Below are 22,116 nucleotides of genomic sequence, written 5' to 3' on the forward strand. Positions count from 1 at the left end.
CAATCAATCTGGCCGCCGCATTCTGGACAATCTGCAGCCGGTCTAACAGATACTGGGGGGCACCAGCATAGAGGCTGTTAGCATAGTCCAGGTGGGACGTGATGAGGGCTTGGGTAACTGTACGGCGGGAATCCAGAGGGAGATAGGGGAGAATTTTTTTGATCATGCGCAACTTCAGGAAGCAGGCAGAGGTCACTTTATTGACCTGAGTTTTGCATGAGAGGGAGTCGTCAAACTGGAAACCCAGGTTACGAGCAGAGTGAACGGGAGAGGGAGCGGGATCAAGTGCCGTGGGCCACCACCAAGAGGAGGGGATGGGAGCTTTCTGATTGAAAAACAGTACCTCCGTTTTGTCTGCATTCAGTCTGAGGTGGTTAGCGGTCATCCAGACACTGATGTTGTTGAGGCACTGGCGGAAGTTGGTGAATGCGGAGTCCGAGTGGTCTCTGAAGGAAAACACCAGCTGAGTATCGTCAGCATAGGAGACCACCCTGACTCCGTAGGACTCCACAACGTCGGCCAGTGGGGCAAGATAGACGTTGAAGAACAGGGGGCTGAGGGCGGAACCCTGTGGCACACCGCATGACAGGGGTTTTTCCTCCGACTTGAAAGGCCGCAACAGTACCCTCTGACTTCTTCCCGAGAGGAAGGACTCGATCCAGCTGAAAGCAGTGCCGCCAATGCCTATCTGTTTGAGTCGGTCAAGGAGGATGGGGTGGGAGACCGTATCGAAAGCTGCGGACAGGTCGAGGAGGACCAGCATGGCCTCCTCGCCCCTGTCCACGCATTCCCGAATAGTTTCCGATACTTCCAACAATGCCGTCTCAGTGCTGAATCCAGCTCTAAATCCGGATTGTGATTCGTGCAGTAGAGAGTGGTTTTCCAGATATTCCGTGAGTTGCAACTGCACGGCTTTTTCCAGGACCTTTGCGGGTTTGGGGAGAAGGGAGATGGGGCGGTAGTTGGCGAAAACAGTGGGATCTGCATCCACTTTTTTTAGGATAGGAATCACCAAGGCCTCCTTCCAAGTGGTAGGGAAGAGGCCATGGTGGAGGGAGGCGTTCCAGATGGAGAGAAAGGAGCAGGCTAGCGAAGGCGCCAGTTCTCCCATGAGTTTCGCAGGGACAGGGTCAGAGGGGGCGCCGGATTTGCAATGGGTAAGTAACCTAATAGCATCATCCCGGTTGAGTTTATTGAAGGAGAGAAAGGACGGAGAATCTGGGGGACTAGTGGGGGTAGGCAGGGGGACTAGCCCTTTAGGGAAGGAGACACAGAGTTTGTTTATTTTTTCAAGGAAGTAGTCTGAGAGTCCCTCGCATAGAGCCTGACTCGCAGTGTTCGGAGTGGCCCTGGCCGGAGGATTAATGAAGTCTTTAACAATGGTTAAGAGGGTTTTAGACGAGTTTTTGGCCTTGGTAATTTGAGAAGAAAAATGATCTTTCATAGCGATTTTTTTTTGTTTGAGGAATGTTTTCAGGGCAGATCTGTAGGAAAGTTTGGCTTCAGGGTCGTAGTTTAGTCTCCACTTACGTTCGAGTGCTTTGCATCTGCTTTTCTCCTCACGGAGGGAGGTAGAGAACCAGGGGGCGGAGGGTCGCGATCTAGTGGAGGTAATGATTTTCTGAGGAGCAATGGAGTCAATAGCATTGACAAGGGCAGCATGTAGCCTAGAAACATTTCCATCTATATCAGAGGAGAGGTGCTCCGTCTGGAAGTGGAATACCGGGTCCAAGGTGGCACATGTGACCTTGTGCCACTTTCTTCCCAACTCCTTCCTAGGGGCCAGGGGGGCAGTTTTCCGTCCGAGGGCAAGAGAAAAGGGGATGAGATAATGGTCGGACCAGGTGAGGGGGAGGGGTGGGAGGACAGTGATATTCGAGAAATTGGCGAATATGAGGTCCAAGGTGTGACCAGCCACATGAGTGGGACCTGCGACTAATTGTTTGAGGTTCAGGCTTTCCATAGTTTCCAACAGATTGTTCGCCTTCACGCAGAGAGGATTGTCTACGTGAAGGTTAAAATCACCTAGGACTAGAAAATATTGGTGTTTGAGGGATAGATCAGCCAGTTGGTGGGAGAGGGCAGTGAGAGAAGGGGAGGTGGCGGTAGGGGGGTTATAAACTAATGTGCCAGCCAGTATAACTGCCGCGGAGTCAGATATAGAGAAGTACATGGCTTCAATTATACCAATATTAGTAAGTTTGGTAAAGGTCAACTGGAGATAGGATTTGAGGATGACGGCTAGACCGCCTCCAGATTTACCACCAGCCCGGTTCATGCATTTTATATCGTATCCTGGGGGGATGGCCAGATAGATATCCGGAGAGGAGGAGTCAGTGATCCAGGACTCAGTGAGGAATAGAATATCCCATTCGTCTGAGGAGATAGACATCCAGATGTCATTAGCATGACGGGGGAGAGAGCGGCAATTGATCAAGCCAGCTTTCAGGGTCCGGTAATTAGAAGAGGGAGGCTGCGGTGGGGGACGAGGAGGCAGACAGGGTTGGTAGGACGGGAGAGTGAAGTTGCATTGCGGGCAATGGAAAGGAGCAGACTCTAAGTGGTTTGGGATGCAACGGGTGATAGCCGAGCAAGGAGAGGGGTTTAGTAGGTGTAGTTGGGTGTTGGTCCAACACGTACGGGTAGAGTCAGTGGAAAAGGCAGGGGGTCTGGCCCTGGGCCCGGTCCAGGCTCGGACGGGCTTGCCTTTGGCGCGCCTTCGGCGCGCTGACGGCGCGCCCGCTGCGCCCGTCCGCTGCGCTTCCTAGCGAGACACATAATTTATGTCTGTGGGAAAGGGCGTCATGGGGGTGTGGCCAGCTGAGGTGGGCGTGTCCGACGTGGCGCCTCGCCCTCAGTAATGGCGAAATGAAGGATTCGTTGCAGCGCTAGATCCGCTGTTCAAGTGCAAGGGGTGAGTGATTTAAAAGAGCAAAGTATCACACAGAAAAGTTTTTAAAATTACAGGCTCACTCCCGGCTTCCGCCTCAGGAGACTCACGATTTAAAGTGACGCGCTTTCCAGCTGCGCGCACTTATATGGTCGAGTAAGGGGGCGTGGCCAGCTGAGGTGGGCGTGTCCGACGTGGCGCCTCGCCCTCAGTAATGGCGAAATGAAGGATTCGTTGCAGCGCTAGATCCGCTGTTCAAGTGCAAGGGGTGAGTGATTTAAAAGAGCAAAGTATCACACAGAAAAGTTTTTAAAATTACAGGCTCACTCCCGGCTTCCGCCTCAGGAGACTCACGATTTAAAGTGACGCGCTTTCCAGCTGCGCGCACTTATATGGTCGAGTAAGGGGGCGTGGCAAGCTGAGGTGGGCGTGTCCGACGTGGCGCCTCGCCCTCAGTAATGGCGAAATGAAGGATTCGTTGCAGCGCTAGATCCGCTGTTCAAGTGCAAGGGGTGAGTGATTTAAAAGAGCAAAGTATCACACAGAAAAGTTTTTAAAATTACAGGCTCACTCCCGGCTTCCGCCTCAGGAGAGTCACGATTTAAAGTGACGCGCTTTCCAGCTGCGCGCACTTATATGGGCGAGTAAGGGGGCGTGGCCAGCTGAGGTGGGCGTGTCCGACGTGGCGCCTCGCCCTCAGTAATGGCGAAATGAAGGATTTGTTGCAGCGCTAGATCCGCTGTTCAAGTGCAAGGGGTGAGTGATTTAAAAGAGCAAAGTATCACACAGAAAAGTTTTTAAAATTACAGGCTCACTCCCGGCTTCCGCCTCAGGAGACTCACGATTTAAAGTGACGCGCTTTCCAGCTGCGCGCACTTATATGGTCGAGTAAGGGGGCGTGGCCAGCTGAGGTGGGCGTGTCCGACGTGGCGCCTCGCCCTCAGTAATGGCGAAATGAAGGATTCGTTGCAGAGCTAGATCCGCTGTTCAAGTGCAAGGGGTGAGTGATTTAAAAGAGCAAAGTATCACACAGAAAAGTTTTTAAAATTACAGGCTCACTCCCGGCTTCCGCCTCAGGAGACTCACGATTTAAAGTGACGCGCTTTCCAGCTGCGCGCACTTATATGGTCGAGTAAGGGGGCGTGGCCAGCTGAGGTGGGCGTGTCCGACGTGGCGCCTCGCCCTCAGTAATGGCGAAATGAAGGATTCGTTGCAGCGCTAGATCCGCTGTTCAAGTGCAAGGGGTGAGTGATTTAAAAGAGCAAAGTATCACACAGAAAAGTTTTTAAAATTACAGGCTCACTCCCGGCTTCCGCCTCAGGAGACTCACGATTTAAAGTGACGCGCTTTCCAGCTGCGCGCACTTATATGGTCGAGTAAGGGGGCGTGGCCAGCTGAGGTGGGCGTGTCCGACGTGGCGCCTCGCCCTCAGTAATGGCGAAATGAAGGATTCGTTGCAGCGCTAGATCCGCTGTTCAAGTGCAAGGGGTGAGTGATTTAAAAGACCAAAGTATCACACAGAAAAGTTTTTAAAATTACAGGCTCACTCCCGGCTTCCGCCTCAGGAGACTCACGATTTAAAGTGACGCGCTTTCCAGCTGCGCGCACTTATATGGTCGAGTAAGGGGGCGTGGCCAGCTGAGGTGGGCGTGTCCGACGTGGCGCCTCGCCCTCAGTAATGGCGAAATGAAGGATTCGTTGCAGCGCTAGATCCGCTGTTCAAGTGCAAGGGGTGAGTGATTTAAAAGAGCAAAGTATCACACAGAAAAGTTTTTAAAATTACAGGCTCACTCCCGGCTTCCGCCTCAGGAGACTCACGATTTAAAGTGACGCGCTTTCCAGCTGCGCGCACTTATATGGTCGAGTAAGGGGGCGTGGCCAGCTGAGGTGGGCGTGTCCGACGTGGCGCCTCGCCCTCAGTAATGGCGAAATGAAGGATTCGTTGCAGCGCTAGATCCGCTGTTCAAGTGCAAGGGGTGAGTAATTTAAAAGAGCAAAGTATCACACAGAAAAGTTTTTAAAATTACAGGCTCACTTCCGGCTTCCGCCTCAGGAGACTCACGATTTAAAGTGACGCGCTTTCCAGCTGCGCGCACTTATATGGTCGAGTAAGGGGGCGTGGCCAGCTGAGGTGGGCGTGTCCGACGTGGCGCCTCGCCCTCAGTAATGGCGAAATGAAGGATTCGTTGCAGCGCTAGATCCGCTGTTCAAGTGCAAGGGGTGAGTGATTTAAAAGAGCAAAGTATCACACAGAAAAGTTTTTAAAATTACAGGCTCACTCCCGGCTTCCGCCTCAGGAGACTCACGATTTAAAGTGACGCGCTTTCCAGCTGCGCGCACTTATATGGTCGAGTAAGGGGGCGTGGCCAGCTGAGGTGGGCGTGTCCGACGTGGCGCCTCGCCCTCAGTAATGGCGAAATGAAGGATTCGTTGCAGCGCTAGATCCGCTGTTCAAGTGCAAGGGGTGAGTGATTTAAAAGAGCAAAGTATCACACAGAAAAGTTTTTTAAATTACAGGCTCACTCCCGGCTTCCGCCTCAGGAGACTCACGATTTAAAGTGACGCGCTTTCCAGCTGCGCGCACTTATATGGTCGAGTAAGGGGGCGTGGCCAGCTGAGGTGGGCGTGTCCGACGTGGCGCCTCGCCCTCAGTAATGGCGAAATGAAGGATTCGTTGCAGCGCTAGATCCGCTGTTCAAGTGCAAGGGGTGAGTGATTTAAAAGAGCAAAGTATCACACAGAAAAGTTTTTTAAATTACAGGCTCACTCCCGGCTTCCGCCTCAGGAGACTCACGATTTAAAGTGACGCGCTTTCCAGCTGCGCGCACTTATATGGTCGAGTAAGGGGGCGTGGCCAGCTGAGGTGGGCGTGTCCGACGTGGCGCCTCGCCCTCAGTAATGGCGAAATGAAGGATTCGTTGCAGCGCTAGATCCGCTGTTCAAGTGCAAGGGGTGAGTGATTTAAAAGAGCAAAGTATCACACAGAAAAGTTTTTAAAATTACAGGCTCACTCCCGGCTTCCGCCTCAGGAGACTCACGATTTAAAGTGACGCGCTTTCCAGCTGCGCGCACTTATATGGTCGAGTAAGGGGGCGTGGCCAGCTGAGGTGGGCGTGTCCGACGTGGCGCCTCGCCCTCAGTAATGGCGAAATGAAGGATTCGTTGCAGCGCTAGATCCGCTGTTCAAGTGCAAGGGGTGAGTGATTTAAAAGAGCAAAGTATCACACAGAAAAGTTTTTAAAATTACAGGCTCACTCCCGGCTTCCGCCTCAGGAGACTCACGATTTAAAGTGACGCGCTTTCCAGCTGCGCGCACTTATATGGGCGAGTAAGGGGGCGTGGCCAGCTGAGGTGGGCGTGTCCGACGTGGCGCCTCGCCCTCAGTAATGGCGAAATGAAGGATTTGTTGCAGCGCTAGATCCGCTGTTCAAGTGCAAGGGGTGAGTGATTTAAAAGAGCAAAGTATCACACAGAAAAGTTTTTAAAATTACAGGCTCACTCCCGGCTTCCGCCTCAGGAGACTCACGATTTAAAGTGACGCGCTTTCCAGCTGCGCGCACTTATATGGTCGAGTAAGGGGGCGTGGCCAGCTGAGGTGGGCGTGTCCGACGTGGCGCCTCGCCCTCAGTAATGGCGAAATGAAGGATTCGTTGCAGCGCTAGATCCGCTGTTCAAGTGCAAGGGGTGAGTGATTTAAAAGAGCAAAGTATCACACAGAAAAGTTTTTAAAATTACAGGCTCACTCCCGGCTTCCGCCTCAGGAGACTCACGATTTAAAGTGACGCGCTTTCCAGCTGCGCGCACTTATATGGTCGAGTAAGGGGGCGTGGCCAGCTGAGGTGGGCGTGTCCGACGTGGCGCCTCGCCCTCAGTAATGGCGAAATGAAGGATTCGTTGCAGCGCTAGATCCGCTGTTCAAGTGCAAGGGGTGAGTGATTTAAAAGACCAAAGTATCACACAGAAAAGTTTTTAAAATTACAGGCTCACTCCCGGCTTCCGCCTCAGGAGACTCACGATTTAAAGTGACGCGCTTTCCAGCTGCGCGCACTTATATGGTCGAGTAAGGGGGCGTGGCCAGCTGAGGTGGGCGTGTCCGACGTGGCGCCTCGCCCTCAGTAATGGCGAAATGAAGGATTCGTTGCAGCGCTAGATCCGCTGTTCAAGTGCAAGGGGTGAGTGATTTAAAAGAGCAAAGTATCACACAGAAAAGTTTTTAAAATTACAGGCTCACTCCCGGCTTCCGCCTCAGGAGACTCACGATTTAAAGTGACGCGCTTTCCAGCTGCGCGCACTTATATGGTCGAGTAAGGGGGCGTGGCCAGCTGAGGTGGGGGTGTCCGACATGGCGCCTCGCCCTCAGTAATGGCGAAATGAAGGATTCGTTGCAGCGCTAGATCCGCTGTTCAAGTGCAAGGGGTGAGTAATTTAAAAGAGCAAAGTATCACACAGAAAAGTTTTTAAAATTACAGGCTCACTTCCGGCTTCCGCCTCAGGAGACTCACGATTTAAAGTGACGCGCTTTCCAGCTGCGCGCACTTATATGGTCGAGTAAGGGGGCGTGGCCAGCTGAGGTGGGCGTGTCCGACGTGGCGCCTCGCCCTCAGTAATGGCGAAATGAAGGATTCTATGCAGCGCTAGATCCGCTGTTCAAGTGCAAGGGGTGAGTGATTTAAAAGAGCAAAGTATCACACAGAAAAGTTTTTAAAATTACAGGCTCACTCCCGGCTTCCGCCTCAGGAGACTCACGATTTAAAGTGACGCGCTTTCCAGCTGCGCGCACTTATATGGTCGAGTAAGGGGGCGTGGCCAGCTGAGGTGGGCGTGTCCGACGTGGCGCCTCGCCCTCAGTAATGGCGAAATGAAGGATTCGTTGCAGCGCTAGATCCGCTGTTCAAGTGCAAGGGGTGAGTGATTTAAAAGAGCAAAGTATCACACAGAAAAGTTTTTTAAATTACAGGCTCACTCCCGGCTTCCGCCTCAGGAGACTCAGGATTAAAGTGACGCGCTTTCCAGCTGCGCGCACTTATATGGTCGAGTAAGGGGGCGTGGCCAGCTGAGGTGGGCGTGTCCGACGTGGCGCCTCGCCCTCAGTAATGGCGAAATGAAGGATTCGTTGCAGCGCTAGATCCGCTGTTCAAGTGCAAGGGGTGAGTGATTTAAAAGAGCAAAGTATCACACAGAAAAGTTTTTAAAATTACAGGCTCACTCCCGGCTTCCGCCTCAGGAGACTCACGATTTAAAGTGACGCGCTTTCCAGCTGCGCGCACTTATATGGGCGAGTAAGGGGGCGTGGCCAGCTGAGGTGGGCGTGTCCGACGTGGCGCCTCGCCCTCAGTAATGGCGAAATGAAGGATTCGTTGCAGCGCTAGATCCGCTTTTCAAGTGCAAGGGGTGAGTGATTTAAAAGAGCAAAGTATCACACAGAAAAGTTTTTAAAATTACAGGCTCACTCCCGGCTTCCGCCTCAGGAGACTCACGATTTAAAGTGACGCGCTTTCCAGCTGCGCGCACTTATATGGTCGAGTAAGGGGGCGTGGCCAGCTGAGGTGGGCGTGTCCGACGTGGCGCCTCGCCCTCAGTAATGGCGAAATGAAGGATTTGTTGCAGCGCTAGATCCGCTGTTCAAGTGCAAGGGGTGAGTGATTTAAAAGAGCAAAGTATCACACAGAAAAGTTTTTAAAATTACAGGCTCACTCCCGGCTTCCGCCTCAGGAGACTCACGATTTAAAGTGACGCGCTTTCCAGCTGCGCGCACTTATATGGTCGAGTAAGGGGGCGTGGCCAGCTGAGGTGGGCGTGTCCGACGTGGCGCCTCGCCCTCAGTAATGGCGAAATGAAGGATTCGTTGCAGCGCTAGATCCGCTGTTCAAGTGCAAGGGGTGAGTGATTTAAAAGAGCAAAGTATCACACAGAAAAGTTTTTAAAATTACAGGCTCACTCCCGGCTTCCGCCTCAGGAGACTCACGATTTAAAGTGACGCGCTTTCCAGCTGCGCGCACTTATATGGTCGAGTAAGGGGGCGTGGCCAGCTGAGGTGGGCGTGTCCGACGTGGCGCCTCGCCCTCAGTAATGGCGAAATGAAGGATTCGTTGCAGCGCTAGATCCGCTGTTCAAGTGCAAGGGGTGAGTGATTTAAAAGAGCAAAGTATCACACAGAAAAGTTTTTAAAATTACAGGCTCACTCCCGGCTTCCGCCTCAGGAGACTCACGATTTAAAGTGGCGCGCTTTCCAGCTGCGCGCACTTATATGGTCGAGTAAGGGGGCGTGGCCAGCTGAGGTGGGCGTGTCCGACGTGGCGCCTCGCCCTCAGTAATGGCGAAATGAAGGATTCGTTGCAGCGCTAGATCCGCTGTTCAAGTGCAAGGGGTGAGTGATTTAAAAGAGCAAAGTATCACACAGAAAAGTTTTTAAAATTACAGGCTCACTCCCGGCTTCCGCCTCAGGAGACTCACGATTTAAAGTGACGCGCTTTCCAGCTGCGCGCACTTATATGGTCGAGTAAGGGGGCGTGGCCAGCTGAGGTGGGCGTGTCCGACGTGGCGCCTCGCCCTCAGTAATGGCGAAATGAAGGATTCGTTGCAGCGCTAGATCCGCTGTTCAAGTGCAAGGGGTGAGTGATTTAAAAGAGCAAAGTATCACACAGAAAAGTTTTTAAAATTACAGGCTCACTCCCGGCTTCCGCCTCAGGAGACTCACGATTTAAAGTGGCGCGCTTTCCAGCTGCGCGCACTTATATGGTCGAGTAAGGGGGCGTGGCCAGCTGAGGTGGGCGTGTCCGACGTGGCGCCTCGCCCTCAGTAATGGCGAAATGAAGGATTCGTTGCAGCGCTAGATCCGCTGTTCAAGTGCAAGGGGTGAGTGATTTAAAAGACCAAAGTATCACACAGAAAAGTTTTTAAAATTACAGGCTCACTCCCGGCTTCCGCCTCAGGAGACTCACGATTTAAAGTGACGCGCTTTCCAGCTGCGCGCACTTATATGGTCGAGTAAGGGGGCGTGGCCAGCTGAGGTGGGCGTGTCCGACGTGGCGCCTCGCCCTCAGTAATGGCGAAATGAAGGATTCGTTGCAGCGCTAGATCCGCTGTTCAAGTGCAAGGGGTGAGTGATTTAAAAGAGCAAAGTATCACACAGAAAAGTTTTTAAAATTACAGGCTCACTCCCGGCTTCCGCCTCAGGAGACTCACGATTTAAAGTGACGCGCTTTCCAGCTGCGCGCACTTATATGGTCGAGTAAGGGGGCGTGGCCAGCTGAGGTGGGCGTGTCCGACGTGGCGCCTCGCCCTCAGTAATGGCGAAATGAAGGATTCGTTGCAGCGCTAGATCCGCTGTTCAAGTGCAAGGGGTGAGTAATTTAAAAGAGCAAAGTATCACACAGAAAAGTTTTTAAAATTACAGGCTCACTCCCGGCTTCCGCCTCAGGAGACTCACGATTTAAAGTGACGCGCTTTCCAGCTGCGCGCACTTATATGGTCGAGTAAGGGGGCGTGGCCAGCTGAGGTGGGCGTGTCCGACGTGGCGCCTCGCCCTCAGTAATGGCGAAATGAAGGATTCGTTGCAGCGCTAGATCCGCTGTTCAAGTGCAAGGGGTGAGTGATTTAAAAGAGCAAAGTATCACACAGAAAAGTTTTTAAAATTACAGGCTCACTCCCGGCTTCCGCCTCAGGAGACTCACGATTTAAAGTGACGCGCTTTCCAGCTGCGCGCACTTATATGGTCGAGTAAGGGGGCGTGGCCAGCTGAGGTGGGCGTGTCCGACGTGGCGCCTCGCCCTCAGTAATGGCGAAATGAAGGATTCGTTGCAGCGCTAGATCCGCTGTTCAAGTGCAAGGGGTGAGTGATTTAAAAGAGCAAAGTATCACACAGAAAAGATTTTAAATTACAGGCTCACTCCCGGCTTCCGCCTCAGGAGACTCACGATTTAAAGTGACGCGCTTTCCAGCTGCGCGCACTTATATGGTCGAGTAAGGGGGTGTGGCCAGCTGAGGTGGGCGTGCCCGACGTGGCGCCTCGCCCTCAGTAATGGCGAAATGAAGGATTCGTTGCAGCGCTAGATCCGCTGTTCAAGTGCAAGGGGTGAGTGATTTAAAAGAGCAAAGTATCACACAGAAAAGTTTTTAAAATTACAGGCTCACTCCCGGCTTCCGCCTCAGGAGACTCACGATTTAAAGTGACGCGCTTTCCAGCTGCGCGCACTTATATGGTCGAGTAAGGGGGCGTGGCCAGCTGAGGTGGGCGTGTCCGACGTGGCGCCTCGCCCTCAGTAATGGCGAAATGAAGAATTCGTTGCAGCGCTAGATCCGCTGTTTAAGTGCAAGGGGTGAGTGATTTAAAAGAGCAAAGTATCACACAGAAAAGTTTTTAAAATTACAGGCTCACTCCCGGCTTCCGCCTCAGGAGACTCACGATTTAAAGTGACGCGCTTTCCAGCTGCGCGCACTTATATGGTCGAGTAAGGGGGCGTGGCCAGCTGAGGTGGGCGTGTCCGACGTGGCGCCTCGCCCTCAGTAATGGCGAAATGAAGGATTCGTTGCAGCGCTAGATCCGCTGTTCAAGTGCAAGGGGTGAGTGATTTAAAAGAGCAAAGTATCACACAGAAAAGTTTTTAAAATTACAGGCTCACTCCCGGCTTCCGCCTCAGGAGACTCACGATTTAAAGTGTCGCGCTTTCCAGCTGCGCGCACTTATATGGTCGAGTTTGCCAATTTGTTTTGTTTTTTGGAGGAGGGTGCATGTGACCCCTTCAACAAGCCTCTGTAAGGCCCCTTGGACCCCACCCCCTGGGCTAATCCATTAATTATGGGCAAGAGGCATGTGACTTCTCTTCCCAAGCCTCTCTAGGACCCGAGGACCTCATCCCTGATGCTGAATTGAACATTTTGGGGAGGGTGGCATGCTTCTCCCCTCCACAAGTCTCAGCGAGGCCCCAGGAACCCCATCACCTGGCACTCAAGCAAAACAGTGTCCCAAGGACTCCATCCCTTGGGATACTGTCTTATTCCCTACCCGGGACAGTGTGGGCATGGAATATATATCTAAACCCATGCCAGCACTCTCCCCGGGCGGGTAACGTAATTTTGCTCCCACCATGCGGGAGCAGAGAAATTAGCTGCTCCTGCCCAAGAGGAGGAAAGCAATGGAACTAGCTCCTGCCAGTTGTCTGTTGGCTGGGGAGCTTGCAGGGGCTGTAAGAGCCTTGGAAACCCCTTTCAAAACCCCAAAATGGGTATGTTGTGGGTGTCCCAGATGGGCATCCACTTTAAAGTAATGCCCATCTCCCAGTGGCATCCAGTATGGGTGCTATCTAGGGAGCCAACAGTGACTTTTGGGGCATTGGGGCTCCTCCTGCAGCCAGCCCCTGTGCCCAACCCAAGCCTTGCACAGTGATGTACATCTTACTTTACGTAAAAAAAACATGAATATTCACTGAAAAAAAGAAGTTAAAAGTTATGTTGTAGTTCGGATTTGTATTAAAATCTTACCCACATTAAAAAAACCTTATTAATTCCCTGAAAAAAACAAAGGTTATTGGGACGTCATAGTTAGGTGACAATGTCAGTTGATACACACTATTTTAAACTAACAAAATCACTGAGACTCACCAATTATTGTTATCTCAAGCAACTATAACTCGTGCCCTAATGTAACTATAACTCTGGCCATCATCATGCACTGCTAATTACCCCACATATTGCATCAATCATGACATGTTCCTTGACACCATTAATAACATGAATGCAACATCTAAAATGACATCCTTGATGACAACACTGTGCATGGTGGGGGCACGAACTATAGTTACTTTAGGGCACAAGTTATAATTACTTGAGATAACTATAACTGGTGGATTTCAGTGGTTTTGTTTAAAAAAGTATGTTTTAACTGACATTTTCAACTACCTATAATATTCCTTTAAATTTTGAATCATTTGATGTTATCAGTGAATATATGAATGAATACAATTATATATAAATACTAGCTTACCCGTAGCGCGTTGCTGCGATCTCAGAAGAAAGGAAATTTAAGGAAACTTGTTTTGATAACATTCAATTTACATTGTGTCATTTTTATTGAAACATATTCATTTTATTATGGAAAACATTTTAAAGTGTTGTTTTATTTCTGTTTATTTATTCGAGTGCTTGTGGATACCCGTTTTTTTTGTTTTTCCATCTGGGTCGTACACAAATAAATCAGAAGGTTTTCCCACGCGTGAGCTGGCCACATACAGTTGTCATGTGAGAAGCACGGATTCTCCAAATCTAGTCCACACACTTGCAGCGATCGTCCTTGTGCTTTGTTGATGGTCATTGCAAAAGCGAGTCGCACCGGAAACTGTAAACGTTGCGCACACGAATAAATCAGAAGGTTTTCCGACGCGTGAGCTGACCACATACTGTTGTCCATGTGAGAAGCACGGATTCTCCAAATCCAGTCCACACACTTGCAGCGATTGTCCTTGTGCTTTGTTGCAAAAGCGAGTCGCACCGGAAACTGTAAACGTTCAGTATTGGAAAGATTATGAGGGCCCTGGGGGGCCGATATTTAACATTTAAAAAATGTGGGTTTTTTTTGCCAGAAACCTTCGCGGGAGTGTACTCAACAACTTTTAGCAATTTATTTATGTTTTTTATTATGTTTTATTTTTTGCCAGAAACCTTCGCGGGAGTCTACTCAACAACTTCTCAAAGTTTCATGCTGATCGGATGAATGGTGTAGTAATGCATAAAAGACAAACAGACAGACATACATTCGTTTTTATATATATAGAAGTGTGGAATTTTTGTTACAACATTTTCACATGAAGGCCACATTCACCACGGAGGCACTTGCCCTGAAGATGTTGAGAAGCACAACAGTAGCATTGTGTGAAGTGTTAAACTAAACGACAGCCAGAATCACTGCTGACTGCAAGAAAAGGCGTGCCTACGACATGAGGTTGGGTCATTACAAAAGTGATGGAGGGTGGTTACTAAACCAGCGCCAGAGGGTACGTGCCCTAACACAATCATATTTGTGGCGGAACGAGGTATTCAGATCTTTTAATCTAGCCTGCATTGCTCTAAAGGGTAGGAGAAGGGTTGCAACCTGACACTCAACAGAGTGTAATTAATGTATTGATACGCTGTATGACTCGTTTCTACCAAGAGACACATAATTACTATAATAGTGATACGAGTGGCAGGCACAATTACTGGAATAATGAATGTTTCACAATGCATGTTGTGACACCGGATGTATAATTGGATCCAACTATGGAGAATGAGCAGTCCGTTCTCTCTTGCCACGTTTTATTATCAAATGGTAATATAGAAGGAAATGCTTAAAGATATGACAACTGAAACTCTGTTTGAGAAACAGCATTGAGAAAAACACAATTGCTGAAACGCGTCTGCATGGTCAGAATAAATTACAGCTCTGAAACCTGAAGAGTGCTCAGAGTTTTCCCCGTGTGGATTTTTTTGTTATACAAATTTTCACGTCAAGGCCATATTCGCCATAGAGGCAAAAGCCAGAAAGATGTCCTGCAACACAACAGTGGCATTTGTATGAAATACATATATATAAAATAATTCTAGATTTGTAAAGTGAGACTTATCTCCCCTAGGGGTCTCCAGACACGGGAGGCCATTGGGGAGATTAAGTTAGCTGTTGCCCAGAGTCACGTGATGCTGAGCAGAACTGCCGCGCCATGGGTTTTATTGACATTTTATGAAAAAAATGATATTTCTAAATTAATAATGATTTATTTGATGAGGTAATGTGCTTTATCATGCATCCACCTCCTGACTTGAGGAGGTGGAGATATGTAGTCTGCCCTCGGGTTGAAATCTGGACTCGAACAGGTGATTAGCAGAAAAGTATAGACTTACACTCAAGTGCAGTAGTAGATTTACACATGAATACATCTCCTTGTGTAAATTGTAGATGTCTTCACCGCTTCACCGTGTATTTGCAAATCCAGTTCCCTGGCCTGTCTTTGCAGATGTCCAGTGCAGTCAGTGTTCTGGCCCTAGATGTCTTTCTACCCACAGCAATTGTAGTCGCAGCCTCTCATCTGCTCTGTGTTTCCCCCCACAGAGGATGACTACTCCATCATCCAGCAGGAGATTCAGATTGTAAAGAGCTGCTCGCATCACAATATAGTGGCCTACTATGGCAGCTACATCAGGTGAGAGACCCCGAGATTGTGTTTCTGGTATTTAATGTTTACTACAGACTTACTGATGTATGTTGGCCATATTGTGTGGGTTGAAGATGTTAAGCATGAAATCGTGCATTTTAGGACTGGGTGAAGGCACAGTTCTTCGCTCATACTCTTCAACAGCACATGGTTTATTCCAGTATTGTTTGTATCGGGCATTTCAGTAGCTTCTTAGTCATTTCACATAACACAGGGGTTCTTCTCTGCAAACATCCTCAATTTTCGTTGGCATATCTGAAATGTGCCTTATTCTCTGAACTTTCTTTGCTGGTAAAATGAATGGGTTGCATTTGCCTCTTTATCTTTTCTGCCTTTGGTTGGCAGTGACTCCCACTTTCTCACTGGCATCTGGTTGGTTAAAATAGTTCACTCATTGTTTTTCTTCTCTCTCTGTTTCTCTCTCTGTATACCCTTTCTATTGCTTTATTTCCATCCGTTATCTCTTCTGTGCCAGTAATGAATGTTTCTTTTTCGGTGATCTCTTTCTATGCTTGTTAATTGCTGGTCACAGTTCTTACAATATGAGGGTGCACCAACGTTTGTGGGTACAGGCTATAGCATTTCTCTTCCTTAATCTAAAAATTAGTTTAGCCCCAAACCCTCCCAAACTGAGCAAACAGAACTTGCCTGTTCACAGATAAATTCCCGTATATGGTACTTAGGAGTTCATTTTTTATGTCGAAGATACAGAAATCACAGAAGGAAGAGGAGAGGTTATGATAAAGAAGATTTGGATGTAGGCCCTCATTGTGGTTAGCCTCTTTATTAAAGGCAGGTACCATCCCCATTGGAATTATGAGATTTGCAGAAACGCAGCTGCTCTGTTTAGGTTCATCTGGGTATTTTGTCTGCTGAAAGTTGGAATCTCTGGGCGAAACTCTGGGGAAAAAGGAGATACTAGTGTGGGAATCAGACTTGAATCATTGATTTTTCCTAGTAATTCCTCATTTTCAAGGGACCTTCAGCGCCCCATTTATAATCCTCCAGCAACTCCATCCCCCAGAGTATCCAGTACTCCCAGTATTCGTGATGTTGTGGCCAGCCTCCGCTTTGCTAATATATTATTCCCAATTCAGTATTTCATCAAATGGTTTGTAAACACATTACCTGATGCAGAGATGTCATGCAAATATTCGTTAGTTGCAAGGAAGGGGAGGGGATGCCCCTTTCATCCCAAATCCCACTTTTTCCATCGGAGTGGATGTTGGTATTGTGAGTGCTAAAGCACAATTTTCAGTCCCCTTTTCTATCTCTCCCTGCAACTGAACTATCTAGGTGCCTGAGAAATAAAAGGAGTTAGCATCACCTACAATTTCAAAATGACAGTGTATCCCATTGGGCCACACAGTGAGAACTCAAAGTTAGTAGATTGGATTAAGTGTAGGTTCAATACAAATTCACAGCCCAGCTGATGTGCACTAGTACTAATGCGTTATGGAAATACAGACTTATTACAGGTAGACCAAATCATCTGACAAAATTGTGTTATACAACATGAAACAAACTAGAAATTCAATAATGGCATGCAGAAAATCAAAAATAGTATCTGATTATCAGAATATGATTTATGTTCCCCTTGACTATGCATGAGTAAAGCCAGATTTACATGCTGAACCTAACCTGATTTGTAAGACCAGGGAAACCCTAAATCGATCCAGTAAGGCAGAACGGTGTCAGCATTTTAGAGAGCTCCTGTAGAAGTATTCGCAAATCAAAAGTATTGTATAGCATAAAGCCACACAACTGGAAATTGGATAGAGGTCTGTACCCCTCGTATTCAGAAAGGAATCTAAGAATCCAAAGTGTGATCACCAATTAAACCTACAAAAAACATTCGAGAATCTCATATCACGTGTCCCATGACTCATCCACTTTCTCACAGTAAAGGTTTGGCAACTACACTTAAACTCCTTTCTTCTGATCCACACATTGAGGCATCATTGCATTCCTTTGGTCTTCAGATACAGCATAGATAGTGGTCCTCCCATGGCTCATTAACATTTCTCTTCCTTGCCAATGATACATATTTCGAGCCTCGGTATCTCTCTTGCACAATGGGTCTTTTTCTAACCATGAAATGATGCAAATGCACCTGCAGTGGAGAGAAAAATATTGCAACCCAAGCAAGCTCACCGTTCAAGGCTAAACATAAAAAGTCCAAATGCTTAGGGCCATTGGCCGATTTAACGAGGCAAACATTTCAATGCACGTTTGAATGCATGATTATGGATACATATATAGTTACTATATAGATGCAGAGTACTATTCTAATGAATATATGATTATATAAGAGTTAACAACACTATTCAAAGCACACAGATGTAGATATATTCGGGAACTGCAATTCAATGTTACTGTAAAGATATCATTTGTATGCACACTCGTATACATGTCAAGATTACACAATAAATGCACCTTCTGTAGCTGCTTAGTGCACCACATTTCGTTGATATTAAATCACACAAATACATGAAGCCATGTATAATATATATGTGGCTTAGTCAACACGTAAAAGGGTGGAACCAAAATTACGCTGCTCCATGAGTGGGGTTTTTGCACTGTCAAAGCCTTCTTTTTGTGTACTGTGGTTTTCGTAAGTGCAAAAACAATTGTCAAATTAGTCCTAATTGCAGAAGAAATGTTGAATAGAAGTTAATAGAAATGACTTATATAAGATGTAATATCTTAGATTGCTTGTTATAATTATCCTGTTGAATCTAGAGAGAGCTGATTTGCTTACCTAATCAATATCTTGACAAGATTGAAGTTGGAGTTATTTTGATTTATTTTTAATGCACCAATAAATTTAAAATGTAACAATGCCAGAACATTGTATAATTCAGACTAAAAGGTATATCATTTTATAGCTATAGATTTGACCCTAGTTAACACTGAGGTTTCATGACTTAAATCTGAGTTCTTCCTCTTTAAATCCTTAAACTAATAAGGATCTCCATATGTTTGACCACAAAGCCACATTACTGGCGGTGGAGAGCCCTAGCCAACACAACAACAACTTGTCAAAACTCAGCAGAATCATGCATGCATCAGGGGGAGGGATAGAAAATAACAACCCACAATGTTAAACCTCAGTACACAGAACAGTAAGACCTAGACGAATAGATGAATAGATAACAAACCAGAAAACTATACCAAACATCGACGGTATCACAACCTACAATCACAGCCACACTGACTTACACCCAACAAATACAAGGCTAAAAGAAGTCCTTGTCCTAGTTACAGATAAATCTAAGCCCAATATGGTTGAGGTTGAATTTCATAAGAGGCAAGACCTAAGACAACACCATCCATCAGAGAAGGAAGGCACCATCATAAGAGCACACAACACACAAAAATAGGGAACTAGAGATTCAGCCTTCCTTCACGCTCCAATGAAAACACTAAACCTCACAATTAAGGAAGGACTACAGGGGTTCCAGCCCATAAGGGCAGTCGGAGGAAGCAGAGGTGCCTTCTCTGCTCCCGGGTTAGGATACTTTCCATTGAAACTCGGGTATGCCTCTGAGGGTGTCTATGAAGGGTGAGTATTGCAATATAATTTTTCTTCCATATAAAGAATAATTAGGAAGAAGCAAAGGAAAGTGGTCTCTATCCTGATGAAGGCCACGTGACCTATATAGGCATTTGAACAGGCCGACACATGTTGATAGTTAACTGGGTATTAGAGACATAGCCACTCTGGTATACCAGCATTTGTTCTAATTTTAATGCTGCCAGGTGGGGCCATTAATAAAGATTAGGAAGGTACCCACTTGGACATTTCTAATCACTCTTTTTGATTTGAGGGATCCCTTGACAGAACGCAAATGGTCAAAAACAAACTGTGCTCCACCATGAACGTTGGTCTGCACCCTGGTGATTGAAGAGGCCCAATGAGGAAGCATGGTACCATCAGTGGGTGAAGGCAGTATTAACAAACTGACGAATTGCCCGTAAACATATTATTCTTTTGATCGTCTTTTTTCTTTCTTCTTTCCATAGTTTGTGGAACCCCTTAAGGGCAGGAACTCCTTTTTGTCCTTCCTTTATTGTGAGGCTTACCATCATAAGAGCACCAGACTGCATTATAAACCCCATGATTTTAACCCCGCCATCTCTTTTCCGATTGTCATCTTGCCATGCTTTCCATTACTGCCCCATTTTCTCGTACATTTGTTCTTCTGCTTACTGTACTGGTATTTCTTAATGCAAATAGATGTTCTTTTTGCTTCTATTCTCTTGTCTGTCGCCTCTTGTGGAAATCCACACTCTCAACTTTTGCTCCATTTGGGACAGCTGGAGGGTCTCCTCCATTGCTTGTTTCTTCCATGATCTTGAAACTCCTTCAGTCACTCTCTTATCTTCTCATCATATTTGGCTTCTATTGATGGTTGCATTGGGTGTCAGTGATTGACCTCTATGCTTCTCGCAGAAGGTCATCAGGCCCTTAATTCTGCATGCTCCCCCTACTTTAACACTCACTTTCCTTGACGCTGCTCACCAAGGCCAAACCTTATTCTCATTCGTAGCTCCGTCTAGCACTGAACTTCATTCAACCCAACCAATACCCCACCAGTCCAGGCCCCTGTTAACGGGTGTAAAGCTCAGTTTTCCATCCAAATATGTTTACCCCTTGTGTACAGTCTCCTCTGTCTGTGCACTAGTAATCTTTCTGTTTGTTGATCATCTCATACTGATCTGATTATCAAACACTATGCTTTCTGATGCCATTGGACTGTGGGCTCACCTTCTAGGGCAGGGTGGTGTGTGTTAAGCTCTTCTTTCAGCATTGCAGTCGTAACACCAAGCCCATAGCCCTTTGGGTGTTATGTATTTGGACAGTCCTAGCCCTCGCTATACGTTTGGCCACCCCATACAAGTAAACACCGTGCCTGATACCCTAGTAACAACAGATCAGCTGAAAGCTATAATAAACCATCTGAAAAAAGAGGGTGCAGCGGGTCCTAACGGGCTTCCAAACTCTATCTTCAAACATTCGCCTGAATTCTGGGCAGAATATTTAACACCATTCTTTAATTCAATTTACAACCAGAATATACTGCCAAGATCCTGGAACGGGAGTATAATTCACCCCATTTTCAAACAAGGTGACCATAATGAGCCAGGAAACTATAGGCTGATTTCGCTGATGGATGTTGAGGCAAAATTATATGGGTCATGCTTACTATCACTTCTACAAGACTGGATGGAAGACACGAATATAATACCCATGTTCCAAACTGGCTTTCGGCCAAGGACCGGCACAGTAACAAACTTGATAACCCTGGCTCTCCTGAAGGAAAAAGCTGAAAAAAGGAAGACAAGACTGTATGCTTGCTTTATAGACCTGCGAGCAGCCTTTGACAGAGTGAATAGAACCCGTCTATGGGAAAAATTAAGATCATGGGGCATCCCGAAGAAGCTTCTGGAGGCTATTATAGGCTTGTATAGTAACACCTGGGCTCGAGTAAAATTGGGAGACGGTAGCAGCGTAACGGCCGAAATTAGAACACACCAGGGCTTAAAACAAGGCTGTGTACTGGCCCCCAGTTTATTCAACCTTTACATGGCAGACATTGTCAGTCACATGGAGGTCGGGGAATGTCATCCACCCTATTTGTCAAAAATTCCTATCCCCTTCCTGCAGTATGCGGATGACATAGTCGTTCTGAGCCAAACGCCAATAGGCCTGCAAAGGTCGATCAACAACTTGGTAACCTATTTGGAACACGAATGTCTGGAACTGAATAAAGACAAAACCAAAGTGGTCCGCATCGTGGATCCAAAAAAACCAAAATTTAAATGGTACGCAAATAGTATCCCAATAAAGGAGGAAACATCTTACAAGTACCTAGGTCTGAAGTTGGGACGAGGACAAACGAACAAAGAACACAAAATCGATCTAAAAGCTAAAGCACATTCCCTGATCTACGCATACCGGCAACTACAAAAAAACTCAGTTGTCCAAATTATACACACCTGTTGAAAGTGATAAAAGCACAAACCCTACCCACCTTGTCATACGCATTGGCCACCTGGTGTGGCAAAGAAACAGGGCTGTTAAACAGCTTACAAACAAAGGTATACAAGGCAGTCCTAAACCTCCCAAAATCGTCAGCGCCGGCGCAGGTTCGTCTAGAATTCGGCCTTCTGAATCAGAAGTTTCGCAGTATGGGAACCTTTGTGAAACTCTGTCATAAAATACGATTGTCAGAGGACGGCTCAATGGACAACCTGTGCTGGAAAGAAATTGATACCCAGCAGAAATTGCACGTGCCGAACAGTTGGGGAGGTTTCTTGTCCCAATCCCTGAACTGTATAGGAATTCAAGAAATTTGGGACACGAGGCCAGATAGACATACTTTTGACAAAATAGCAAACAACGCGGTCAAATGGGAATCCTATCTGGAAGATAAAAAAAGTACCGCAAAACGACGACACAGGTGGACTGTGATAAATTCATATTCCGGGATAAAGCCACAGACCTATCTGGAAAGCCACTTTAATAGTTCCCTAAAACAAAGATATATAAAACATCGACTAGGCTTACAGTTTTCAAAGGATTTGTTACCTTCCTGGAAAAATTGTCACACTGACCCTCATTGTCGTCTATGTGGATATCAGAATGAAACATTGACTCATTTACTATGTGTTTGCCCGGTGCTTAAGGATTTGAGGAGACGGCTTTTAAAGAACATTTTTAATAAATTAGACAAGCTGTAATACGATGGCTAGATGGATCATCTCCTATGTTGGCCTGCAGGGGGGTTAAATACATGATGAAAGCCCAATCCCTCTTACAGCAAGCTGAACTGGGAATCATAGCACCAAATTGAAATACATGATGGCTAACAGTCTCTAATAGTTAACATTACACATGTGTTTTATGTTCTATGATGATCAAAATATACTTTGTAATAATTTTTAATAATTTTATACAATAAAATTGACTTGACTTGACATACAAGACCACTTTCACCTCTAATTATTTGTCTCTCTTTGTCATGAGGTGACATTTAA

At 47.2% G+C, this 22,116-nt stretch overlaps 1 protein-coding gene across 2 annotated transcripts in view; it reads left to right on the forward strand.

Annotated features, from left to right (window-relative positions):
- Positions 1 to 22,116, forward strand: part of LOC147692459 (mitogen-activated protein kinase kinase kinase kinase 5-like) — a 742,536-nt gene that overhangs the window by 317,922 nt on the left and 402,498 nt on the right. For both annotated transcript variants that reach the window (XM_086938659.1, XM_086938658.1), the window contains exon 3: positions 14,970 to 15,060. In XM_086938659.1, coding sequence (XP_086794785.1) covers positions 14,970 to 15,060 — 91 coding nt within the window. The remainder of the gene's footprint in view (positions 1 to 14,969; positions 15,061 to 22,116) is intronic.

Source organism: Lissotriton vulgaris, chromosome 9 (assembly GCF_964263255.1).
Source record: "Lissotriton vulgaris chromosome 9, aLisVul1.2, whole genome shotgun sequence".
Taxonomy (NCBI): Eukaryota; Metazoa; Chordata; class Amphibia; order Caudata; family Salamandridae; genus Lissotriton; species Lissotriton vulgaris.